Below are 25,288 nucleotides of genomic sequence, written 5' to 3'. Positions count from 1 at the left end.
TCTGGAAATCTCTGTCATGTGCTGAGTTTTTCCCGGTTCAGTTATCCACAGGCCTTGGGATGGGTGCGGAGACGGCGTCGAGGCTGGTTGTGAAAGTGCACTGACTGAAAAGTTTGCATCGAAACATCATGGACGAAGCCCCTTGGTTGAGAAGACCCTGTGCCGAAGCAGCGTCAATGTGGCCGCCCACAGGAGCTGGAAGATGAGGGCCGATGGCTACGAAAACGGAAGAGAGAGCGACTGATTCGAATCTGTAGAGGAGATGAACCTCGAGGGACGCTGCGTTCGAGATAATCACCTGCCGCTCTGTAAGCTTTCGTGCGCATAGCCTTGCACCTACACGACGAGATACGAGGTGCTACCAGAAAGTCCTCAAAACGGTTCAGGATGAAACGTTTGGTACCGAGAAGGGAAAGGAAAGCAGGCATATTTCGAGCCCGGAGCAACCAGCTTGATCTAACTGCATACCATATCGGAGCTTACCTCTGTAGGATAAACAATAGCAAATCACAAACGATACAGCGAACGTGCACTCCAAAACGCCATTTTCCATTTTCAGTCCTTTCTATGGGGTATTGTAAGCACAAAGCAATCCAATTTGTGGGAATATGACCCTGAACACCGTCCCATGAGCGCTAGAAATGCAAAAATACTACACAAAATAATTTGAAGATGCCCCATCTCGTCGTCTACTCTTTACGCGAACCCTCATCAAAGATAGATGCATCCATGATAGTAGCAAGGACACATCACGGTACCCTTGGAACCAGTCGCAGCTTTCTAGACCGCAGGGAGCCTTGACTTATCGCCGCCCTTACCGGGTTGGAGCCACTCTGGCTTGATGATTTGGTCCTGTGCGCTGTAAAGCGCCTTGTAGGCGGTACGGATGGTGCCGTCGCTGACTTCGACGGCTTGGCCGATTTCTTTAGGAGAACGAGGGTTACCCATGAGGTGGGAGACAAAGTAGAGACAGGCACCGGCAATGGAAAGAGGCGACCGACCAGCGGCGATCCCGTGATCCGAGACGAGGCGTGCACATTCCTCGGCGATGAGCTGGATGAAGCGTTCGAGGTCCAGCTTGGCGCAGGCACGAGGCATGAGCGTCTCTGCGCTGGTGCTGCCGCCCTTGGCGAACTTGGAGGTATCCAGAACTTGCCCGTTGGTGTCGCCGGTGCCGAGTTCCTTCTGCCTCTTCTGCAGGAACGCTTCGAGTGTCTTGAATGTGCGACCCACCTCCTTCTTTGAAACGTTTGTCATCTTGAATATTTCACGGAAACTACGGTTCTGGCTGTGCTGGCGACAGGCGATGAAGATGCAGCCGGCGATGATGGCGTCCTGCGACTTGCCCTTGAAGAGCTTCGCATCGTCCGTAGCACGGAAGAGCATCTTGGCAGTGTCTTGAGTGGTCTTGCTGATGTTCTGCGAGTCGCAGAGCGTGGTGATCTGGCCAAAGGCAGACTGCAGCGACTTGTTTCCTTTGTCGTGGTTGCTCTTGTTGTGGGCACGAGACAGCTCGCGCACCTTCAGGCCGCCATCACCGAAGCCGATTTCAGTCTGCAGCTGAGAACCTCGCAGCAGCGGGTTGGCGGCGTCACCGATACGCGAGGGATCGTCGTTGCCTTGGTCGTCGTTGGAGAACGTACGCCACTCAGAACGTGTGTCGATGCCACGCTCAGAGAGCACGCGGCCGCAGGAGCCACAAATAGTGTCTCCGGCGCTGAATTCCTCGACGAGGTTGGGCGGCATCTCGCGACAGTCGGGGCACATCAGAGTGACGTTCAGATCCTCGGACCATTCTTCCTCCTTGACCTGCCTCGGGGCCTCCTCATAGACCTCGCCCGGCGAGAGCATGCGACCGTTAGGTGCGTACGACATGTTGCGAGTCACGAATTGATTATCTAGCTGTCTAGGTGGCTCTCGGAAGCTCCGGGGGAGGTTGACACCGTGGCGGGACGGGGTGAGAGAGTGTGGTTGCTTGCAGGGAGAGCCACGGTGCAGCGAGGGAAGAAAGGCAGCCAGGGCTTGGCGGGCTGAGACGGCGCTAGCTGGCTGAGGTAAGCGAAAATCGAAGGTGAGGGCGGCGGACGCAGGAGCTCCATAGACAGCCAGCTCCCACCCCGTCCACATCCAACATCATGCTCGCGCAATCCATCAGGGCCTCGGTGCGCCGTCCTGCGCCCCCAATTGACGATTCCTGCTGACCCGGAACAGCGCCAGGCGCTCGCACGCGTTGCTCGCCAGCAGCCTACCATTGCCCGCCGCACCTTCATCACCCCTACGGCCGTTCGCTCAGGTACCTCATCACAATCGCACGCCCACGCCCACTACTGACCCAATTGGTGCAGCCGATCTGGTGCAGGACCTCTACCTCCGCGAGCTCAAGAACTACAAGGTTCCCCAGGTCAAGGCCAGCGACGCCGACGCCCACGTCCAGAAGTTCTCCATCCCCGCGGCGCCCAAGTCCCCCGAGGAGACCGACATCGCGAGCGAGCTCAAGGCCTACGAGACCCAGCAGCCCGACGTTGGCACTGAGGCGACCGCAGAGGACGGTCAGGTCCTGCCCGAGGAGGACTGGTTCGTCGAGGAGGAGGAGTCGATCACCACCCCCCACTAAGCTGGCTGTGCTCTGACATTGAGATCATCTGTACCAAATACTAGCGCATGTGTCAATATGGACTGGGCAATAGACCGAACTTGAAGTACCTCTCACCGCGCGCTCCAATCACGTGATGAGGACACGGGCGGCTCATGGTCCGTTGAGCGTGGGGAAACAATGCTATGTTACGTACTGATATTACAGACCTGGGAGCATGCACTGCCCGGTGCTGTGGAGTGAACATACGTAGCACGGCTGCGGTCCATCGGCCAGCTGAGCAGACATGTATTGAGTGCAAGCGAGAATGCTTGATTGATGGATGATGCCTGCATGGCGAGCAAGACAGAGCTGGCCTGCACCCGTGCGTTGGTATTCACGGCAAAATTCCACCGGACTCTGTTGTTCTTGCATCTGCGTGCGGGGGCAAACTAGATCAGGTACAACCCGACGCACTTACATGCACAGGACGCTCAGCTGCCTGCATTGATGTATTGGTGGCAGGGTGACGAATACCGAGCGACTGACTCGACATGATTTGTACAGCGAACCAAGCATGTCTTCAGACGCCACGCGCTCTGTTCAAGACATTCTGGTGTAAGCGGTCTGCGTGACAGACGCGTCCTCGGTTTAGTCCGGTGGCCGCTCACCTCAGCCTCAGCGGCCCTGGAGCGATTGGCAGTTGGATCTAACGAGCGGCAAATGCAAACTGGGCAGGCGGAGCCGGGTAGCAGCCGGTTCCGATAGACTATCGAAGAACCGACCAAGAACATGCACAAGAGAACAAGGCGCACTCTGCGCAAATGGATCGGTGTTCGGGGCAGCGTGTCATTAAGCGGTAAGCGCGCGCGTTGGCCAAGTTGTGCCGCCCTGTTTTCAGTGATAGAGCGAATAATTAATTGCAGGGAGCCGTACAAGAGATTGCAGATTTCACAAGTTGCGAAAAACAAGGCTCACTCGCGCCATTTGGAGCTGCAGAGGTGGATGAGGCCCGCCAGGCAGCTGGCACGAGCCACGTTGGATGGCTCGCGGACGGCCGACAGCGTCGCACGAGGTGGCAGCAGCAGTTATGTGAGGTCTGCACGACGGTACTCCCACATCTGACCACGGCCCGTGAACAGCGTCACACACAGAACAGGCGGCAGCAGTGTCGGCAGAGCGCGTCCAGTGGTAATATTAGAAAATCCCTCCGATGCTGATCTGCACAAGCGGGAGGTACGCCCCTGCTAGCCGCAGTTGACCTTGTCGGCGTGCAGTAGTCGTCAAACTCCTGGACATGAATCGAGCGCACCTAAAGTCAGCCTGAGCGCATTTTCTGATACAAGCACGTCCACGTTCGCTACGGAAGGGTCAGCGCATCTGCCTGTCAACCTCTGCACCTCGCTGCGCTGCCTGCAGCTTTGCTCCACCTCTCCAACCACCCTTCCGCTCGTTCCGACCGTACGGCGAGGCTGTGACGTATTAGCCCTGTGGATCTTTCGACTGCCTTCACAGCCCACCGAACGGCCCGCCGTGCCCACCTACCAGAACAAACGCCGCTCTATTCCTGTTCCTGCGCCATGAACACGTGAAAAATAGCGCCTCAGCATCTTTGGAGTCGCCCATGGGGGGATAGCACCGCCTAGGCACCGCGCACACTCGCTTCACACCGCACCCTTCGCCGCCATGCCGCTCGCCGTGGCCTCAGCCCTGCGCGGCCACGATGTCTTCTCCAGCAAGTCGCGAGGCAGGAGCAGAGCCGCCTCAGAAGTCGGCCCCCTGCCCCCGGCCGACGAGAAGAAGCCCGAGCGCGCGCGATTGCCCAAAGCCGCTTCGTACACCTACTTCCCGCGCGTCAAGGGCCTCGATGGAGATGCGCCGGCGCACGACTCCGACGACGATCTTAAGAAGGCCAAGGACGTCGAGATCACGTCTGACAGCTCGTCAGGCGGCTCTAGCCCGTCCTCCGAAGAAGCCCCACAGGCCCTGGAGATGCCGCAATTGCGCCCTGCCCCCATCCAACGCCGGTCGTCGCGGTTCCTCCCCTTCTCCAGCAAAAGTAGGGAGCCCTCGATCGAGCCCAAGCCGGATCGCAATCGCAAAGAGACAGTCAAGGAGGCTGAATCGCCCGGAGGCTCCCCCTCGAGACCCTTGACGAAGCTGAGGAGGAAGTCATGGGTTGTCTCGCAGCAGCAGCAGCAGCAGCAGCCTGCGACAACCTCGCCCACAAAAGAGAGCAAGAAGGAGAAGAAGGCCGCTCAGAAGGAGGAGAGCGCAAAGAAGAAGACGGCGACTGCCGAGGCGCCGAAGCGAAAGACACCAGCGAGCTCAGACAGCATTCCAGAAGAAGCTGAGGCGAAGACTGAGGCAAGGGGCGAGGCCACAGACACCGTAGACGAGCGAACAGCGCCGATACCTCTCAGCAAGAAGAACAAGCGTCTCAGCGCGCTCCTGACCGCCAACGGGCCCGCAGTCCCTTCCGTGCCAAAGTCATTCTCCACCGAACAGCTTCCCCTGTACCCGCAATCAGACAGCCCTCTCACCCCTACCGAGCGCGTTCCTCCGCTACCCCGCAACATATCGACAGACAAGCTTGGTAACAAAGTCAAGACGGAACCGCGCAAGAAAGATGAGCTCTGGACCGTATTTCGAACCCTAGAGGGCGATCTGCGCAAGTATGTTGAGTGCCACCTGAGATTTCCCCATATTGACAAGCAGTAGGTTCCAGCACAAGTCCAGCTCTCTGAAAGCCAACATCGTTCGTACCAGCCTCCTCCAAGACTTCATCTACAAGTACGCCAATCACCCCTCGAACCACAAACTCAGACCAGAAGACCTCGATCGGAGAACAAACATTCTCAATGGGTGGTGGACCGGCTTGCTGGAGCTGGTGGCAGGACGAAACAACCAATCAATATCTGGGACAGACCGTCCAGTCATCCTGGAGGGCCTTGCTGGAATCATGGAGAGACCCGAATGGAGGGTTGCGCCATCCCCGCTCTGCCCGCTTGCCGACCGCGAAGAGGCTGGACCCACCCTGACAGCCACATCGGCCACCTCCAGCTCCTCTGATTTCCTGGCAGAGTCCGTCTACCACAACGTTAAGAACACGTTCCAGCAAAATCTGATGTCCCAGATGGCATTTGTAGTAGACAAGATGACCCCTCGAAACGCAGCAGCGAGTCTAGTCACGTTCTGCGGCAAGACTTGTGCGTATGCCTTCTGCTTCTGTCCTGGAGTCGCTGATATCATGGTACGGTTGTGGAGCCCTTCTCTGGAGATGATGAAGCGTGTGCTAGAAGAGGCCGGCATCTCGAGGATAGACAAGATGGATGCGATCTCCGACCGCATTTCAGCTGTTTTCCCGCCAAATCTCTACCCACTCAAATTTCAATCTTTGGCCAAGATGGTCCGCACACTGCGCAACCCTCCAACTGCGACACCACCATTGCAGATTGCCAATCTCGACTGGTACGGGCTGTGGACGAAGCGCTGGTCCGGTGCCGAGAGCGACCTTTTCTACGTCTTTGTCAAGCACTACCACATTCTAGTCACTGGCTTCCTACCTAACTCACCGACCGCAAAAGAGCGTGTTTGTGCGCCAGGTCTGCTCATGGTCCACGCGCAGGTACTCGTCAACATGGATGCAACGATCAACAGGCATATTCAGCCTCAACAGCAAGACGACAATGGGGGCGCACAGCCCATCACATTTGACGATGTTTTGAGCGACCCTGATGCCTCTGCTTCCACCGTGGCAATTCCTCCAGCAAACGCCACACGGCAGATGCAAGAGAACCGGCTGATCATGCTCATTCGCGATTTCCTTTCCGAGGGCAACTCTCACATTCATGCTGCTCGGCACATGTTTGCCGACAGTTTTGCAAGCTTACTCCAGGCACAGGCACGAAAAATTTCTGTTTACGATAGCAATGCGTGTTACACTCTCTGCGACTTTCTGGAAGAGGCGTTTGGAATCATGGTCAGATACGAGCAGCACAACACCGAGCACCATGCGGTGCTGGACTGGCCGTTCTGGTTGAAGGTCTGCAGAGAGATGACCGCCAGCGAAAATACCGCCACGGAGATCAAGCTGTACTCGTTCCTGTTCAGCATTTGGTCCACCCTGGTGCTAGACGAGCAGCGGAAAAGGAGTTTATGTCTCGACTTTCTTTTGGAACCTGCATTTTTTGAGAGCAGATTCAATCATTGGTGCCCCATGGTGCGCGCGTATTATATGCGTCTGATTTGCTGGCGGGTCGCACGGTTCGACGGCGAGCCCTCAGAGGTAGAAGTGTACGTGGCAGCCGCAGACTTTGATCGTACATCACTGACAAGAGAACAGAGAGATCAAGACAGCACTGAGCGAGCGACTGCGCTCCATCTGGTCTCACTACCTTTGGCTCGCTGAGGACGCTGAACGGCTGCAAATCGCCTTTCCTTCAACGCAGGCTTGCAATCCTGCGCCTGGTCGACGTTTCCTTATTATACGTAATGATAATCCCATCGCCGCCAGCAACGGCCCCTTCCTCACGTTCGACGGCGTTGTACAGAACCCGCATCAGCGGAAGCCATCCGCTTCACAACCAGTTCCAGAACCTATAGTGCAGAAGGTCGCGGCATTGACCGCGGATGCAACCGACTTCCCGGATGAAGAGCCCACCAAGGGCAAATGGGGCATGCTGAAAAGTTTTATGGGCGGTTCGTCGAAACCATCCAAGTCCAAAGCGGCCGCTAAGGATAAGGAGAGTGCGAAGACAACGCCCAAGACCTCCCTCGAGAAACCTGCGGAGAAGCCAGCGCCGACACCCACAACATCGCCCCCTCCTACTCATCGCACCTACAGCTTCCGCTTTTCCCTCGAGTGGGTTGACAAGCGTTTTGGTACTTATCAAAACATGCGGCTCCAACCACCACGACTACCGATGCCGGCGCAAATTCTCCTTCAACAAAAGAGCATACACACCGAGGCAGTCAGCAGCGTCCAGCCCACAGGCAAAGCTGCAACATCAAGCCGTTACGCCGGCCGTGCGCTCGCAGAGTGGACCTTTGTCTCGCACGAATGCCAGAACTTCTTCGACCGAAGAAAGAACGAGGGGGTACCGACCAACAAACATGTCGAGACACCAACGCTGTTAGTCGAATCCTTCAGGCGCCCTGGTTAGCGCCTTGCATCACAATTTCAGCATGAATATCGGCCGGAACGATCTCATCCCATCTTCACGCAGCACTGGTTCTGCCTAACGTCCCCCCCTGCATTCGGATACTCACACTCGGTCCTTGGAGATCCCAGGCGTTGCAGCCCCTCCTTTCTGGTCTCGGCTTTCTTCTCCCATTTGTCCGTCCTTTGTGTACCGCTTCTGCATGCATACATGGCAGCGCGCTTCTTGCATGCCTCGTTTCGCGGCCTTTTCGTTGGGTCTGGCTACCGTTCCTTGGGTCATACAGCGGCGCTAAGTGTTGATATGCGCAATACATACATAGATTTATGAATATTTCATCTGTTTCGGTGGATCTCGAGAAGCGTTTTCGTCTCGCTTGTGACAGTGCTCGTTTGTCGCGTCTGCCATTGCAGTTTTCACCTCCACGCTAGCGTTGTTTGTTTACTGCCACCCCGTGGCTCGACCTCCCGCTACTCTACTCACTTCAACTACCAGCACTATTTATCGTGGAACGCATCGACTGGCGCTGCGGCAGACCGGCAGAGAGCAAGGTGAGCGCGCACCCTCGTATAGCTTCGAAGGCATTGACTGATTTGGGTATGATGTCTTCAACGCCCGAAGCGCTGTCGCAGACGCAATCGCAGACACCGTCACAGCCGCAGTCGCAATTGCAGCCACAGACAGCGTCGCAGCCGGAGACGCCTTCACAACCGCAGCCACAGTCACAGTCACAGCAGTCGCAGTCGCAGCCGCAGTCACAGCCTCCACGCTTTAGTAATAAGCGAAAGAGGCGCGCTGACCACGATGCAGAGCTCTTGCCATTGTAAGTTGGTCTATCGATTCGCTTGTCTGTGCTGACGCGTTCGAGACTTCAAGGTCCCTCCGCAGAGATCATTGTGGGTACCGGAGACAAGGTAGCAACGTGGACCGTCCCAATTGCACTGCTCGCCAAACACTCTGAACTCTTGCGTAATACCCTCAGCAAGCCCGGCGATAATGTAGCGTCAACTGCCGCCAGGGTCACACTCGTCGACCGTGATCCAGCAAGCTTCCGTGTTTTTGTGCAGTGGATGTACTTTGGCACTGTCCCCGATCGATTCGGTCTGAGCAGATTGTCCACAGGCAATGACATATCCAACAGCTTCCTACTATGGACTCTCGGTGACTACCTACGGGCTGACGCGTTCAAGAACAGGATCATGAGCGAGTTGTACAACTCATACTCGCAGGAAGGCTGCGTCAGTGCCGCTCTCGGCTTCGTCGAGTTCACTGCGGCCGAAATTGGATACTGCTGGAGCCACACTGCGCCAGGCTCAAAGTTGAGAAAGTTCGTCCTCGACACCCTCTCACATCACATTATCTTCGGCAGCTACATCGAACTCACGGAGGGCACTGACTGGTACAAGCTGGGTATCAGAAACGCAGACTTGCAGATGGAAATCGTTGCTACTATTGCTGCGTCAGTCAATGCGTATAGTGACGAGGTTACAGTGGTTCCAAAGTTGAAGGACTATCTGGAGGAAACCAAGACTCATACAACCGGAGAAGACGACACCATCATACTGTAGGTACCACACACAAACGAGGGATATCCTAGTGAAGAGAAGTGATGCAGCAGCCGAAGATAGTGAAATTTGGGATATGCCTTCTGGAGACTTGACACTACTTGGAAAGCGAGTCCAGCACTTCGACCCTTGGCCTCAACTACTGCAGGTAGACAGACAATTTCAATGTTACTCTCGAACGAACAAATACTATGACAATGCTAAAAGGCGGCTTGAAAGCCAACCGCTGCCGGTGGAGCAACACAAAGCCACAAAAGAAGGTTGATCTGATACAGTTTGTCGCTGTCTAAGCATTCTTGATGTTCCTGAATTATACATGCTGACAGTGCTGGCATAGTCCATGGGTCGCAACCTCAACAGGGCCCTGAACCAGAGTTACATCTCTCAGGGAAAATAAATAGAGTACATCCTCCAGATTTCTTCTAAAAAAATCTTTCAGAAACAATCAACACAGTTGAAGACATCAAATCCCGCCTCACCTGTTCAGATTCACCGACACACAACACACAACGAACACAAAATATCAAAGATGACGAAACGCAAACCTACTCCGTACGAGCAACGCGGTTGCAGCCAACCTGCTTCCTCTAGGATGCGAACGTCCAGTCCACCCACTACCTTTAGGCCTCGCACGCCCAGTCCGCCTATTGCTCGCACAGACAGTGCATTCGAGTTCCACGCCCCGCTCTCACCTGGGCTTCACACGCCCCCCTCACCTCGAGAAACAACCGAGCAGCACCCCCTCTGCACGCGACCCCACTGCTCCCACCCATCAGCACCTCTCGCCCCAAACTCCGCGGTGCAGAGAGTCAACCGCAACACCACCGACCCACGCACCAACAACGATCAAAACGCCAAACACGCGCGTTTTTGGACCGACACGGTGTTCGACCAAGACCCCTCGGACGTCCTGCTGCTGCTCGCGGCGCTCGAGCTGCTTTCTTTGCTACCAGGGGCCGTGCGCTGGGTTGCCCGGTTGCCGTGGGCGTGGTGGGCGGTGTGGGTGCTGAAGGCGCTGTGGGCTGTTGGCAGGGCCATGCCGGCGTTGACGGCGGTGGGTTTGTGTTTTGCTGTTTTGATGGTGGCGGTCGGTTCTGGGGTGGGTATACTTTTTGTGCTGTGGGCTGTGGTCGTGGGGAGGGGGGGTTGTGTGGGGAGCAAGTAGGGTTGTTGCGCTGAAGTCGGATTCTCTTCGAGGGGTTTGGGTCTTTGGGATGTGGGAGAGGTGCTTGGAGATGGGTGGGTTGGGGATCGTGTGGACTCTTTCATGCGGGCGTTTGGTGTTTGGTACTAGGGTATACGTACCTACGCCGTGTAAATAAACAGGTATGAGCTTTGTATAACGATACTTAGCTATAGGACTATATTTACTTTAATTACTACTCTAGGATTACCTGTATACCTGCTACTTACACCGTGTACAGTGAAGATATGAATAACACCCACTATATAAGAGGTAGGCATGCTGCAATAAATCTGCTAACTGCTGTTAGGTCCCATCTCATGTGACTTGGGATGGAAGGGCAATATATACTGCAGTCTGTACTGAGTGAGGACTCACTATCGTGTGAGTCGTGATACCTTTTTGGCTTGCCTGGCTCAGTGGCTTACGAATAGTACTGAGGCCTGGCAACTGCTTAACTTTATTTAGCAAACACCTACCAATCCTAGTTATGTTAAAAGCACTAGAAAGCGGTCGGTAGTTTTAGATGCCGAAACTTACTAGTCACGTGACTAGTAAACTCCGAATATACACTCTCTCTGTCGGCATATAGTTCTTTACTCAATCAATCCATTGACTCACTTTCGGCTTCCTTGCCTCCTGTGAATAGGTAGAATATTAGAACCCCTTTCATTGCTTCCGGAGGACGCAATTAAATCCGCAACAGAGGGCTCAAGGGTCAAGAAGGCGCAGCCTCTGATTGGTTGAGCCAATCTCGTAGCTGATTGGCTGATGTCATGAGATCTTTACGTAAGTAAACACCAGGAACGTCACATGACGTCCTGCCAGAACTCCAAATCCAACTCCAGCCAGAAGCTCGATCAGCCAGAAACTCAACTCCAGCCAGAAGCTAGACAAGCCAGGTGCTCAACTTGAGCCGGAAGCTCGACTAACTAAAAGCTCAACTCCCGCCAGAAGCTTAAGTGTAGCTAGAAGCTAATGCTTCTGTCTGGGAGCAACCTCAGCATGTAATCATCAATTTCCCTTTACGCCTGACATCTCTACGTTTGGTTCTCATCGCATTCATGTCCGCATGCACAGTGTCCTCATCTGTACCCTGCGTCGATCAGGAAATTTTCCGTCTCGTTCGCGGTCCAGCCTCACGCATGGTCCTATTCAGGACCGAAAGAAACGAAAGATCGCGTGTTTAATGGCTGGGTACTAGCATCTGCAAGTAATTCCTCCCAGTAGCAAGCCTCCGATGTAGTGGCACGTACCCGTTACTGCTCAACTGTCATCTCAAAGGGGTAATTCATCTCCATGAAACGCCTAGCCGTGCCGATGTGACAGGCATGGCTCCACTTCGCAACGGCAGAGCAACCCCTCATCTCCATCGTGAATTTCTTCCGGCCGTCAGCCGAAGGAGGGTTTCCTCGTACAACGGGGTGACATGAACGGACGAGAACACGATGTGCCCCTACGGAGACTTCTCGATGATTCTCAATGGCTAGTACCTACATCTAACACTCCTATTGGTCAGTTTAGGGTCGACACCCACATTCGTCTTCTCACTCATTCATGCTACCCCCTTGTAGCTTCGGCTCTCTTGCATGATGCACCGTACCTACTCGTATTCTGCGTGGTGGAGGGGATATATATACTGTCTCCCACTTCCAAGCAATTACAGGTCATCATTTGTTTCTCTCGTTTCTTGACCACTACGTTCGTTTCAGTCACTCGTTATTCACTTCTTCTTCTTCGTCATGGTCAAGTTTGAGCTCTTGGCCGCTTCGGCCCTTGCCATGGGTGCGCTGGCACACCCTACCATCAAGCACATTGGCAGCGAGAAACGCTTCTGCGCCAACGAGGCTCCCGAGGCCATCTTCGCCCGCGACCTGACTTCTCGCGCCACTATCCCCAAGGCCACGACTTGGAACCCTCCCTCCTCCATGGTCACCGGCCTTGACCAGGTTTGGAAGCAGACTATGAAGGAGAACCCTGATGGTCTTAAGGATAAGAACTGGATCATCGACCAGCTCATTGCCAACAAGGGTAACCTCAACTACTGCGTCCGCTGGAACACCAATGCCCACAAGAGCACCGCCGCCAACCGCACTAAGATCACCGCCGCTCTTCAGCGCTCTATGCAGAAATGGTTCGATGTGCTCGTCGGCTTCGAGGGCTTCCCGCTCACCAAGCTGACCGTCAACACCGTTGGCTATGCCGTTAAGAACAAGAACGTCATCGAAGGCTCTACCTCCGGCCTCGATATCTACACCACTGCCGACGCCGATGGTGTTCCCGAGTGCGATGTTCGCTGCTACCGTGGCGCGCACCTCGACGACCCCAATGGCATCGGTTCGTGCCCCGGTGGCGAGAAGAGCCGCTACGATATCTCGCTCTGGCTTGATGAGAGCCTCGAGGGTCAGATGGGAGGCTTCGGATACAACTGGGGCCAGGAGCTGGGCCCAGATTATGTCCTGAACAACCTCGACGCGGACAACATCCACATTCTCCTGCACGAGATGGGTCACGGCTTTGGACTTTTGGACTTCTACGACTGGGTACCCCAGGGCCAGACTAACTTTGTCATGATGGCTGGCTCCGCTATGGAGATCACTGAGTTTGACGCGTGGATGCTGAGGGATTGGTACCGCAAGCTTAAGGCTGCTCGTGGCTGGTAGATGGCCAGTCTGCGAGGCTTGATCTGGTCGCAACCACGATGAGTGGGAGTGGGCAGTGGCGGTCTTCTTGCGTGCCAATCCCCTCGGTTCACAGCGGATAGACAAATGTGCCGGCTTAGAGGTGAAGTGCGATCTATTGTACATATATTTCCTTCACATACATATCATTAAAAAGCCAATACAGGGTGTAGGCCGTGTTCAGAGCAATAACATCAGTATCACTAGATGTACGCTTTGAATATATTTATCGTTATAAATATATCTAAGTTTGTAGTACTGTAGTTAACAAAGGCTGAGGATATTTTGTACATATATTACTGGGCTACTATAACCTTCTGAGAATTTTTTGCTGTCGGACTAATATACTAGCATACAATAGAATGCGTGTGCACGGGTCTAGTCGAAACTGAACCAACCACCAGGCAATTGGTGAGCTTTGCTAACTAACCGCGCCCAACCCCCTTTTTAGAAGTTGGCCCCCACAACAGCCCGGCTACATCTGCAGCTATCTATCAGCACGGCTCCTTAAGGCAAGTGGCTTACATAGAGCACAAGAAGCGACCAATCAGGCGAGACTTATCCGTCGGACAGCTGAATCCTGATGGAACACAAGAAGGCGCGTGTGCACAATCAGCGCGCAGCGTTTCTGATGTTCAGTCGCATCTCCGGCACGTCACAGCAGATGGGCTTCAATGTCATCCTCATACTCAGATTATGACAGCACGGGGAGCGATACCGATGTTCCCAATGACCATGTACTGGAGATCGATTTAGACAGCCTCGAGGCAAAAAACCTTGTTCGACGGGCCGCATTCTCGAACCTTCACTCTAGCGGCGTCCGACCAGCGTACGAACAGTATGTCATAACGGCTTCAGTTCTTAGTCATCCAGACAACAAGGAAGGGGAGGGGCCGATGATTCGTATCATCACGCGTACGAATGACTCTGAACGCGCTACAGGTGATGAGCGCTGGCTGTAGGTCGAATGCACTGGCGCGAAAGAGAAAGTCGCTCAAACGGGTTAGGCATCTAGGGACAGAGTGCATTTCTTTCCAAGAGTTCAAGGTATGTTAATCGTAGACAATCGCACGAATTGGGACTAACGTCGAGGTTAGAGATATGCGGCCAATGTTGCTCTTGAGCATCATGCCGACTCCTTGCCCGTCGTTATGTATTTGTTAGACCACGTACAGGACCATCACGAACAGCTTTCTGCTTACGGTAGCTATATCGAGCCGGGAACGGTACTGAGATGCGATGGCATGGACCGACATAATCGCCATAAGCCGGATCACTTTGTCACGTTCATTTCGTTTCCCTACTTCGATACAAGCCACGGATCGCCATTCGAGCCACCTGAAGATGCATCGCTACATCTGACTAGGAGTCTTTTCCAACAGTTTTATCCACACGAGGTTGCCAAAGATAGAGATGATAGTCAACAGTTCAAGAAGTTCAGACAGACTCGAGGCGGTGAGTACCTGCGAGTGCCTCAACTTTGGATACTGATTTTGGACTCCTCAACAATCGTCACCTGCGGCCCGACTTCGCTCAAAGAAATGGCACAGGCCTGGCTCGAAATTATCCCTGAAGTCAGCCTTGCTAGTACGACACAGAAGCTCGTACAGGTCACGGACACACGCAAGCGCACCACTGTTCTTACCCCTGAACAATGCGATTCGTACCTCGAACTCAAACGAAAGATACAAGACGAATGTCTATTCGATACAAAAGACGACATCGATCAATGTACCATCCATGTTGGTGACAGCGAATTAATGCTGGACCCAAGCCATTGGCCTTCCCTTCTGCGAGACACTCAGTCGGCATTGATCAATCTGGTTATTCGGCGCAGAATTGCCGCTGATACTCCGCCGGACGACACTCTGAAATTCCTGGACGCGCCAGAGACGCGTTTGATGATCGAGTATACAGACCTGGGGTCGGACGATGATTCGACTTCGGGAAGGGAGCTGATACTGCACTCGATGTCGTATCGGTAAGTATTGATTCCACCTGGGAATGAGTGAACCTACAAGGCTGACAAATCTAGATCACCGCCTAAATATCCAGTGCCATCAGGCACTAGAGTCGAAAGTAAGAAAAGATTGAAAGCCGCCGGTTCCGTGGGGATTAAGGACGAAGCTTTGCAACAGAATGACTCAGCGTTCTTCCAAGGGAAACAACCCAAGATCTTTAGGCGTCCGACTGTTGCTGAAGACGAGTCTAATGATGGTCACACAAGCGTCTCGTCATCTTCCAATGCGAGATTCGAAAACGGAAGTACTTCCGAGTCTCACACAGGAGATTCGGAAAATGATGGTTCAGGTTCTCCCATAGGCGCGAAACATGTCCGGTTCCGATATGCACAATCTGATGAGCAGTGGGTCACGAACTCGTCAGCTGCTAGTCGGAGCGTGCGTACCAGAGACTTCGACTACATTAGCGATGGCAGTGAGGAAAATACTGTTGCTGGTGCTGCAGACTCGGTCTCGGAGTCATCCAGTACCAATTACACCACACTTGTTGCCTCCAATTCAGCTCTCATAAAGTGGACTGACCCACTCAGAGGTATCAGAGAAGCCGCTCTGGAGTCTATCTCGAAGACTGTCAATGAGCCCTACCAAGCAAGGGTGGATGATTATGAGTCATCGATCAGCTCTGACGGAGGTAGTTCGCTCGCTGATCAGGTCGAAATCTTTCCATTGGAGCCGAATGGAATGAGGAGTCGGACCAGCTCTCTCTCCCAATCCGGTAGGCTTCGAGATGACGAGCAGGTTACCGGGGAAGGTACTCATCTAGGTGGTAGTGGAACTTCAGTCCATGATGATGATCCAAGCGGACCTGAAGATGCCAGCACCCAAAGCGCTCCAGAAGAACAAACGAAGCCTCTGACCGAACATGAGTTGAGAAAGGTCATTCAAGATGTAATTGGCACAACTCTGAGAGACAACGAGAGCCAACTCGAAGAGACAATGCGAACGAGACTCAGGAAATTTGGATTCCAGGATAACCAGATTGAGGCCATGATTAGTCCTGGGAATGAGCAACCTGCGGGCTCTGGGAGACCTCCATGTTACTCAACTTTACCGACATCATCTGGCTCGCTTGGTAAGTCGCAGCTCCTTTGTACCTGGACGTTGCTGACCGTCATTCACTAGCGATATGAAGGCAGCCAAAAGCCGACCAAACGTATTCTGCGAGAGGTTTATCTATGGAAAGACGAGTTGGAGATAGTTGAGGCTGTGTTGGAGCAGCAGATCGAGACCATCAACGCTATCAAAACAGTCCTGAACCCCGACTCTTTCCGGATCACGAATCAAGCTCGCATAAAAGCTTATAGAATCCTGGAGCAGCCCTTCGCTATCCAAGTCAAGGAACAATTCGAAAAGGTCATAAGGAAAGAGCTCCAGGCTCTATATAAAGAAGCAGACAAGCTGGCCGAATCACTTCGTCATAACATCGATATTGCTGAGGAGGGTAACTCGAAAGCCATCCTGATCTTCACGCTTGTGACAATCATCTTCTTACCTCTCTCTTTCGTGTCTTCTGTATTCGGGATGAATACCATCGATGTTAGGGACATGGAAAGCACACAGACGCTCTTCTGGGCTGTCGCGCTTCCGGTGACCGCAGTCGTTGGCGGGTTGTCAATGCTAGCTGCGTACGGTGGCCCAACACTACATCGATACTACAAAGCTTTGAAAAAGGTGCGGCTTGAGATTCATCCTGCGTTAAAGCGACCTGTCCGACCCAATGATGAGGAGAAGATCATTATCGCCGAGAATGACGACGCACCTGAGGCGAGAACCGTCAGGGGACGCAGAAGGCGAAGTTACATCCAAGTTGCGAGAGGAGACTGGACACGAAGAAGTCGTGCTAGAATACCATCCCCATCACCTCCACCACCTCCGCTCAGGAAACCTACACAAGAAGGGCGGAACGTCACGCTTGGCGACATGTTGTTCCGCTGACGCGATTACGAAGTCAGGTTCTGACATGACTTCCGTGGTTTGAGAAATGGATGCGGAGATTGGCCAAATAATATGAGATATAAGAATCGGTACAAGAGGGCAATATTCATGCATGAACACTCGGCGTAGCTGAGGAGACCAGTATACATCGTGGTTTTCGTGATAGACTTGCATTTGCGAAAGTCTCCACGTCCGCGCGCAAATCTGCAACGTGACGCTCAGGCATTTGGTTCAACAGAAATCGCATTCCAGGTGCCACTGTGCCATGCTAGCGTCATCAGATGCCCTCAAGACATGCATTTCCTTCACGTACATACTATTAGAAAAGTTAATACAAGGTGTAGGCCGTGTTCAGAGTAGTAACATTAGTATTATTAGATGTACGCTCTAAATGTACTCGTAAGAGCTTCGAATGCTTTTATCGCGATGAACATCATGAGTTTGCAGTGCTGTAGTGAACAAAAGTGAGTGATTGCCGAAGCTGAAGCCTTGCCCCACTCTTCCTCGCTTGAAGACGTCGGGCTTTCCAACGTCCATCTACTCCTCAACGCAGTACCTTGACTACATGATGCACACCAGCCCCTCTGAGCGCTAGACCACTGATTGCAGTACTCACTACGGCACCTGCAGTCAATATCGGAAGACTAAATGCGCGTCCTGAGGCTGGACCTAGTCACTCCATTCGACTGCATGCGTTGGCATCAGTCTTGTACCCTTCAGAGGCGACATGACCGGAAAATGTCTTCTATCCAGACTCATGTCTGCAATATAACTACCGATACATCGCTGCAATCTTGTCTATGCCATCTCTTAGCATCCTCCCGCCAGCCCGATAACCTTGGAACGGGGCATGGCCGAATCATGCCGACACCGTCAAAGAGACAGACAGATCATCGTGACCGTCGGCCCTCTTACCCTGAAAACCTCCTGTGACATCTCCCGCGAGTCACATTTGACGCTTCCGATCGTCGTCCTGCAGACATGCGCGAGGCTAACACGCTGCCGTTGCGCCGGCTCTGATTGGCTCGCTCGCCAACAACACGCCTCAACTCCAGAACCTCAACACCAGCGTGCTTCGTCCACGAGCAAACACGCGTCCATCTCATAGGCCGACTGGATCCCACTATTCCCCACGAATCTGGAGAATCTCTCGGTTCAATCTAATTCTGTGCAGCGTTGGTAGCGGCGTACCGTACCCACTGTCTTGATCCTCGCTTCTAGCACGCCGCGTTCAGATCACCTTACCATGTGTCTCGCTCCATTGGCTGGCAAGCCTTACGATGTATCAGTACGGGCCTTGCGTATGTATCATTCTCTAGCATCATGTGGGCCAGTGCTGTGACGAACCGAAGTCGGAATGTGCTTCGGAACGCCCCTCCATTTAACCCCTCCTGATCGCTTTTCTCTTTGTTTGTGTGACTTATTCATTCCTCTTGTTGATTTCGTGTACATATCTGCAGCATGCTGGATGTTCTGTCGTACGTCCCTAGGGACCCGTTTCAGCAGCTGACATTGTCGCTGTGTGTGCTTGGCTTGTTCCTTACGACGATTCTCATCTTTGCTTTTAAGCCTAGAAACAAGACGGAGCCGATCACGAGTAGCATAGAGGCGTACCTGAAGTTTGCTTACGGGTGTTTCTTGAAACCTCACACTGGGGACGGCACTGGGAGCCAACAGGATGCATTGGTATGCTGGTTCCACTTCTCTGAGTTGCCAGGCATTGACCGACATAGGAAAGCTTCTACAAAGCGCAAGCCAGCGTCTACGATGCCACTCGAGTGCAGCTCCTCCGCGGCCGCGAGGACATGCTGGGTCTCGTTGCAGCACAACTGAAGCACCGTGCTGAGACTGGCTTGATCTCTCAGCGCCCAGTTTGGGTTGATGTGAGTTCTTTGAAGAGATTCACTGGCATTGACTGACTTGGCGAGATTGGCGGCGGCACTGGTTGGAACGTGGAACAGATGAACAACTTCGTCTCGGTCCCAGACTTCTTCCGCGCAGTCTGTATGTAGGAGATTATCAACGCGGAGTTCCTACAATAACACCACCAGATATCGTCGATCTCTCCCCAAGCCTCTGCGAGATGGCTCGCAAACGCTTTGCTCGCCTTGGCTGGACGAACGTCAAAGTCATCTGTCAAGACGCGCGCGCTTTCCGCCTCCACGAGCACGAAACACAGGCCTTCGAGCGCAAGGCGTACAAGATCCAGGGACAGACTGTGCGCGATCTGGATGAGAACGCCGACGCTGGTGGCGCTGAGCTCGTCACCATGAGCTATGCTCTATCCATGATCCCAGAGTTCTACCCGGTCATCGACTCTATCGACAGTCTCCTGAGCCCCAATGGCATCGCAGGTGTTGTGGATTTCTACGTCCAGAGTCAAGTTGATTTCAGAGGCCGAAACTACATTGGTGGTGCAATCGACCGCCACTGCATGTGGCTTTCGAGAGTGTTCTGGCGCACCTGGTTCGAGATTGATCGCGTTAACTTGGAGGCTGCCAGACGGGTATGATGAGTCTTTGGTCTGGGAAACGTTGACTGACTGGGCCAGGACTACCTCGAATACCGCTTTGGTACCGTGCTCAGCGTCAACGCCCGCAACAACTTCTTCGGCACCGGTATTAAGCTTCCCTACTACATCTGGATCGGCTGCGGGAAGGACAGCGGCGCGTCTAGGCAGAAACTTGCAGAAATCGACGCTGCCGCCACTGAGTCGCCATACCTTTCTGCTCTCGATCTCCAGACTGGTGTCACACAGACTGATGTCGAGGTTCGATCAAAGGCGTACGAATCGGCGATTGTGAACCTCCAGTCATCGCTCCCCCTGCCCGCCACGTGGTACCAAAACCACCACTGGCGGATTCACTACGATTCAATGCTTCTCAAGCACACCCGATTCAACAACTCATACATCTACGCTTTCACCTGGGAGGATGATGTCGCAGACCACCGCATCCTCAGGCCTACAGCCAACGATGTCATTCTTGCTATCGGGTCTGCAGGCGACAACATTCTGTCCTTCTGTCTGGCCAACCCGCGCCGTGTCCACGCAGTCGACTTGAACCCGTCTCAAAACCACCTTCTCGAACTCAAAGTTGCCGCTTTCACAGCCCTCGGCTATCAAGACGTCTGGAAGCTTTTTGGCGAGGGTAAGCACAGTGACTTCAAGAACATCCTTGTCCAGAAGCTCAGCCCCCATCTCTCGAGCGACGCCTTCCAGTTCTGGCTCCATAATGGGCCTTCGGTTTTCTCCAAGTCCTCAAAAGGGCTCTACTACTCTGGTGGCTCCGGTAACGCACTCGCGATGGGAGGCTGGCTGTTCCTCCTCCTCGGCATGTCTGCAGACGTGAAGAAACTCTGCGAAGCCCAGACTCTCAACGAGCAGCGCGAGATCTGGCAACGCAGCATCAAGACGGTTCTGCACTCCAAGATCCTCACATATTGCATCCTCGGTAACGAAAAGTGGCTGTGGAAAGCGCTCGGCGTACCCCCGGCCCAGCGCGCCGTCATCGAAGCAGACTTTGTCAAGACGGCCGACTTCTCCGAGACCAAGACCAAAGACGCAGGCGAGGAATACATGGCGTTCCACGACGAACCCTCCGACGAGGCACTAAAGCAAACATCCGGCAACGCCATCTACGAATACGTCCTAAACACCTTCGAGCCCGTCATCAACACCACCCTGCTCAGCACCCAGAACCACTACTACCTCCTCACCCTCCTGGGCCACTACACACCCACCTCGCACCCCACCTACCTCTCCCCCAAGAGCCACGTCCGGCTCAGCAAGCCCAACGCCTTCAACGGCCTGCGCATCCACACCGACGAGATCAGCGAGGTGATTGCACGCATGCGCCCCTCGACACTCACCATCGTCGTGGTCATGGACAGCATGGACTGGTTCCCGCCGACAGGCCAACAAGCGCTCAAGCAGATCCGGGCGCTGAACCGGGCGCTGCAGGTCAAGGGCCGGGTGATGCTGCGCAGCGCGGGGCTGGAGCCGTGGTATCTGAAGGTGTTTGGCGAGAACGGGTTTAGCTGCAAGAGGGTTGCTGTGAGGGTGCCGGGGAGCTGCATTGACCGGTAAGTGGTCGTTGGAGTCGTGTGAGAGTGTTGCTAACGGTGTGCAGGGTGAATATGTATGCGTCGACGTGGATTTGTACCAAGGAGGTTGGGCTGGGGCAGGAGGATGTTAACACAAGACTGAGGCAGGCTAGTTTGGCGGAACTGAGGCTGGAGGCGCCGGCTATGCGGGTGGATGAGTAGACGTGCGGTTGTCGAGTGAAGATACCACATCCTGAATTTACGCGAGTTCTCCAAAATGCAAACTGTTCTGACTGAGTTGTGTCCACAGTTAGCAACAGACATATGTGATAGCGCGCGGACAGAGATGAGGTTTTTGACAGCCTCCAGATGCCTCTTGCCAGTTCGTTCGCAGTCAAATCTTCGTCTGTAGCCAGCTCTGTTCGTGCGGCTGCAAGGTATCAGTCTGACATCGAGTTACAACTGAGTTCAACGGCCACGCGAATGTATACTCGATAGCGTCAATATCCAGCTCGACAGTGAGCGACTGATAGTTCTGAAAGAGTTCGCGTCAAGAAGTTCAGACTTGGAGGGAACTTCGCAGGGCAACTTCACGCAAACCCTCAATTTTCGGACCACATGACAACGCAAACATTGTCCTGGGATTGTTGCGGACTCGCAGACATGAACAGTGACGGGCTCTTCAATACCGCCAGCACATCGACTTTTGACGCGTCTGATTATTCTTTCGCTCGTCGCGCCTCGGCTGTCGAAACCCAAAAACACACCAGACTGACCGACCCAAAGAAGCTGCGTCGTCGAATACGGTGCAAGGAGTGTGCCATCACAGTCGTTTTTGAGCAGGCACAGCTGTGGTTGTAGCGTGCAGGCACGACTGCATCCGCGCTACAGTCGACGATTTGGCGCTACAGTCGACGAATACGGCGCTACAGTCGGCTAAACCAGCGCTACAGCCGCCTCAAACGGCGCTACGCCGGTGCACACCCGCGCTACGGCGACCCAACTACGCGCTACGGCGAGTAGCACCCGCGCTACGTCCGACCACACTCGAACTACGTCGAGCCACACCCAACGCTGCTTCCAACCGCACCCACGCTACAGCGCGCACACCTGCGCTACGCTTCGAGCAACACCGCACTACAGTCCTGTCTACGACGAACGACTCCAGCGCCGTAGTGCCCGTCTCACCGTCCGCACTCCATCAACACCATGCATCTGCGCAGGGTGCGCACCCGTGCAGTCGCCGTTGCATCGTGATGCACGCCGTGGTCTGCGCGCTCTCCACCGGCTGGACGTGGTGCGAGTGTAGAGTAGGTGCAACCCGCTGTAGTACAGCACCAGCCGCACTCCGGCCAGCGTAGGTGATGCGCTTCTTCTACACTTCCCGATTGGGACTGTAGTGTGATGTAGTCACCGGTGCGCCACTGCACTCCCGACGCACACCCGCTCACACTGCCGCTCCGCAGCACCGCATCACATCCTCTTGTCGCTGCAGATGCACTTGTCATGCTGGTCAATTCCACAACTCGCGCCGGGAAACTTGGCTTCGAATTGCAATCGCAGCTGTCTCAACACAAGCTTCTTTGTCCGTTACGCTCGGAGCTGGCAACGATCGAACGCCGGTATTCAATGGCGAGCAGACCAATTGAAGCTGCGTGACAACCTCCACGAGCCTTCTCCTGGCTTGTTTGCCGTCGATTATTTGTGTGTAGCCAACTCTGACGCTGCACTCCCGATAAGGGCCCGAATTGGGTACTGCATCAACCAAGACAGAACAACGTTCTCACCAACAATAACCACAGTCCGAGAGTCACGATTTATACCGTTTTATGCCATTAGTTCGGTCATCTGACGCAGCACCAAGCTCGTCAGTCCGTGAAAACTCACGAGCAACCGCACAACCATCACTCAAGGACTCGACTTGGACAGATTCAATCAGCATCGATTCAACCCAGGTCTAAAACTCCATACGCCGCGCTAAATAGCAAACCCGCTTTTTCACCCCCTACTCGCTCTTCAACAACTCTCCTGCGCCTTGAAACCCTTTCTTAGCGGGAGGAAGCACCTTGGTGCACTCGACCAGCTTATTCACATTCCCGACCCCCAGCATACTAACCCGGATATACGAGTACGCATAGTCCTCGTTCCAGTGGTGCTGCGCATCGCTCCCCATCGAGAACCGCTCCCACTCGCCCGCCGTCCGTGGGTCCTTGGCCAGCACCACGTCGCTCTGGAACCGCAGCACGTTCTTAGGCATGGGGCCCAGCCCCAGCGTCTGGTTGTAGAAAAGTGTATCCCAAACACCAGGTGTGCCGTCCTGGGGCGCGCCGGGCCGGCGCGGGTCGACTGTGGTTTGGGTTGATGTTGTGTGGGCGCCGAGCAGCGCGACGAGCGAGTGTGGGGAGATTGTTTTGGCGCGGAACAAGGCGATCAAGGAATCAGCGGAGTCTGTGACGCCGGGGAGCAGCCCGTTCTGGCTGGGGCGGCTGGAATCCTTGCGACCGACGAAGGTGCGGATGCGGGGGCCGAGGGGGCATGCTGGTGGTTGTTAGTGAAAGATCTGTGAGTGGAGAAGATATGGGGAAACGTACTGACAACGGCGTGCTTCGCGGCGAACTGGATCAGGTCCGCGACGCCGACGCCAAACGGCTTGTACTTCAGCTGCAGAACACGCAGGATGCTGACGATGTTCTGCAGCCCCTTGTTGTCCGCGCGCCCAATCTCCTCGCGCGCAAGCATGATGCTGCCATCCGCGCCGCCAAAGTCAAGGCCCTCCTGCCACGTCCCCGCGTCGTGGAAGCCCAGTCGGATCGCCGTGCGCGCGTTCTCGTTGCACCGGCCCGAGGGCCCGCGGAAGAGCTTCGTCAGATCCAGCGCGACGTAGGCCCACACGCAGCACGTGTCTGCCTTGCACTTGGCCGACGCGAGCGCGCCGGGGATCGTGTATGTTTCGTCGCTCTGCCCGGACTCCTGCTCGAGTAGGATGCGGGCGATGCTCTTGCCGACGGGCGTGGACCCGCCGTCTTTGATGTCACCGATCAGGACTGGGGCGTCGTCTTCTCCCTCGGGTGGCTCGACGTTGGGGTCGTTCGGGTTGGGAGTTTCGGGCGTCTGGATGTCGGTTGGGTTTGCGACTCCGACGGGGTCCTGGCGCCGGGCGAGCGTGGAGAGACGGCGGAAGCCTGGTCTTACGGTGCGCTTCACCCGCTGCTCGATCTCGCGCACTGTGGTTGCCATGCCGGGGTGTGCGTAGGTGCACTCGATTAGTGTGAGGGCGCCGAGGCCGCCGACGATGATGGGTGAGATCTTCATATTGCAGTAGAGACGATGGACTTGATGAATGACTTGATTGAAACGAGATACTTGACATGGCCAGAGACACTTATATCATCTTCACTTCAGCACACAAGTCCAGCCAGCTCCAGTCCTCACCTCGCCGTGCACTCTTTGACGCGCATCTAGATACCCAAACTGCGTGGTTCAACGGGTACCTAGTTAGCGAACGACTTCCACCACGAGGCTGTGCATGGACGTTCTCATGGCCTAGAAAGGAATAAGTCGTTCTCGAAAGAGGAAAGTATAGTCCCCGAAAGGATTAGCAAGAAATAAGGTTTTCCCAAAAAGCAATACTCCTCGCCGTTGACGCATCTAGCGCAGATCCAAGTACCCAGGCCTCCGGATTGAGAGGGCGTGTAGCGAGGACGGCGCGCTGATTACTACTCGGCAGCGGCTTTGACAGATCCAGGGACGGGGACTGGGACTGGGGGAGGGGATCCAAAACTGGTACAGGCACGCCTAAAGAGGAAGATGTCAAAATCTCTTGCCGCTATCCAGGTCAGCTTTGCAGGCTTCTTCCGCAGCCGCGTCCCAGCTGGCACTTTTGCAGGATCCAGTCTTTCCTGCCGCGGGCCACCAGCGCTGCTGGACGGCACTGCGGAGCGCACACACTGCACAAGGAGTCGTGGTAACCATCACCTCATCACTGCTTCTTCAGGACTTGCTACCACTCATAGCTAACAGCTTGCCTGTGGTGTACGCAGCAGCAGACCCGCGAGTCCAGAGCCCCCCTTCGTATCCACTCAGCGCAGCCGTTACTCAAATCCCTCGGACCCAGCCCAGCCCTGT

General features: G+C 54.6%; 9 protein-coding genes across 9 annotated transcripts; 7 read left to right on the top strand and 2 right to left on the bottom strand.

Moving 5' to 3' along the window:
• Positions 1-533: 533 nt before the first annotated feature.
• On the bottom strand, positions 534-2,101 carry C7974DRAFT_401652 (transcription initiation factor-like protein iib). Its single transcript, XM_046142623.1, has one exon. It carries the CDS (start codon positions 1,873-1,875, stop codon positions 781-783), a length of 1,095 nt encoding a protein of 364 aa, XP_045993147.1. The 5' UTR covers positions 1,876-2,101; the 3' UTR covers positions 534-780.
• Positions 2,102-2,135: 34 nt separating this feature from the next.
• Positions 2,136-2,614, top strand: C7974DRAFT_416488 (mitochondrial F1F0 ATP synthase-like protein subunit Atp14; the record flags this gene model as incomplete). The annotated part of the gene is made up of 3 exons (XM_046143990.1): positions 2,136-2,162; positions 2,212-2,293; positions 2,346-2,614. The coding sequence occupies 3 exons, from the start codon at positions 2,136-2,138 to the stop codon at positions 2,612-2,614; spliced, it is 378 nt and encodes a 125-aa protein (XP_045993146.1).
• A 1,644-nt stretch (positions 2,615-4,258) lies between these two features.
• On the top strand, positions 4,259-7,737 carry C7974DRAFT_436402 (uncharacterized protein; the record flags this gene model as incomplete). Its single annotated transcript, XM_046145127.1, has 3 exons — positions 4,259-5,247; positions 5,294-6,868; positions 6,918-7,737. 3 exons carry the CDS (start codon positions 4,259-4,261, stop codon positions 7,735-7,737), a joined length of 3,384 nt encoding a protein of 1,127 aa, XP_045993145.1.
• Positions 7,738-8,336: 599 nt separating this feature from the next.
• Positions 8,337-9,302, top strand: C7974DRAFT_416486 (uncharacterized protein; the record flags this gene model as incomplete). Its single annotated transcript, XM_046143989.1, has 2 exons — positions 8,337-8,557; positions 8,603-9,302. The coding sequence occupies 2 exons, from the start codon at positions 8,337-8,339 to the stop codon at positions 9,300-9,302; spliced, it is 921 nt and encodes a 306-aa protein (XP_045993144.1).
• A 526-nt stretch (positions 9,303-9,828) lies between these two features.
• Positions 9,829-10,464, top strand: C7974DRAFT_379268 (uncharacterized protein; the record flags this gene model as incomplete). Its single annotated transcript, XM_046140454.1, has 1 exon — positions 9,829-10,464. The coding sequence occupies one exon, from the start codon at positions 9,829-9,831 to the stop codon at positions 10,462-10,464; it is 636 nt and encodes a 211-aa protein (XP_045993143.1).
• A 1,855-nt stretch (positions 10,465-12,319) lies between these two features.
• C7974DRAFT_342408 (uncharacterized protein) lies at positions 12,320-13,165 on the top strand. Its single transcript, XM_046139297.1, has one exon. The coding sequence runs from the start codon at positions 12,411-12,413 to the stop codon at positions 13,143-13,145; it is 735 nt and encodes a 244-aa protein (XP_045993142.1). The 5' UTR covers positions 12,320-12,410; the 3' UTR covers positions 13,146-13,165.
• A 460-nt stretch (positions 13,166-13,625) lies between these two features.
• C7974DRAFT_427340 (uncharacterized protein) lies at positions 13,626-17,119 on the top strand (the record flags this gene model as incomplete). The annotated part of the gene is made up of 5 exons (XM_046144560.1): positions 13,626-14,121; positions 14,171-14,210; positions 14,261-15,144; positions 15,199-16,256; positions 16,317-17,119. Exons 1-5 carry the CDS (start codon positions 13,838-13,840, stop codon positions 17,117-17,119), a joined length of 3,069 nt encoding a protein of 1,022 aa, XP_045993141.1. The 5' UTR covers positions 13,626-13,837.
• A 1,197-nt stretch (positions 17,120-18,316) lies between these two features.
• Positions 18,317-21,455, top strand: C7974DRAFT_43204 (uncharacterized protein). Its single transcript, XM_046144821.1, has 6 exons — positions 18,317-18,805; positions 18,853-19,002; positions 19,048-19,123; positions 19,171-19,625; positions 19,671-21,202; positions 21,250-21,455. The coding sequence occupies exons 1-6, from the start codon at positions 18,581-18,583 to the stop codon at positions 21,383-21,385; spliced, it is 2,574 nt and encodes an 857-aa protein (XP_045993140.1). The 5' UTR covers positions 18,317-18,580; the 3' UTR covers positions 21,386-21,455.
• Positions 21,456-23,180: 1,725 nt separating this feature from the next.
• Positions 23,181-24,522, bottom strand: C7974DRAFT_342402 (heme peroxidase; the record flags this gene model as incomplete). The annotated part of the gene is made up of 3 exons (XM_046139296.1): positions 24,337-24,522; positions 23,755-24,207; positions 23,181-23,701 (listed from the first exon to the last, which is right to left on the bottom strand). Coding segments are annotated over exons 1-3 (1,113 nt in total), but the record flags the coding sequence as incomplete, so codon positions are not given.
• Positions 24,523-25,288: the final 766 nt, after the last annotated feature.

Source organism: Boeremia exigua (assembly GCF_020726555.1).
Source record: "Boeremia exigua strain MPI-SDFR-AT-0100 chromosome Unknown C7974scaffold_11, whole genome shotgun sequence".
NCBI classification, from domain to species: domain Eukaryota; kingdom Fungi; phylum Ascomycota; class Dothideomycetes; order Pleosporales; family Didymellaceae; genus Boeremia; species Boeremia exigua.
The sequence above is the reverse complement of the archived record's forward strand: the minus strand, read 5'-3'. Positions and strand labels throughout refer to the sequence as shown.

What these genes read in the sequence shown, in the direction of transcription:
- C7974DRAFT_401652 (XM_046142623.1), bottom strand. Translation starts at nt 1,875, where the DNA reads ATGTCGTACGCACCTAACGGTCGCATGCTCTCGCCGGGCGAGGTCTAT.
- C7974DRAFT_342408 (XM_046139297.1), top strand. Translation starts at nt 12,411, where the DNA reads ATGGTCACCGGCCTTGACCAGGTTTGGAAGCAGACTATGAAGGAGAAC.
- C7974DRAFT_43204 (XM_046144821.1), top strand. Translation starts at nt 18,581, where the DNA reads ATGCTGGATGTTCTGTCGTACGTCCCTAGGGACCCGTTTCAGCAGCTG. An exon ending in GGAGCCAACAGGATGCATTG is followed by an intron (nt 18,806 to 18,852) that starts GTATGCTGGTTC and finishes TGACCGACATAG; the next exon opens with GAAAGCTTCTACAAAGCGCA. An exon ending in ACTTGGAGGCTGCCAGACGG is followed by an intron (nt 19,626 to 19,670) that starts GTATGATGAGTC and finishes TGACTGGGCCAG; the next exon opens with GACTACCTCGAATACCGCTT.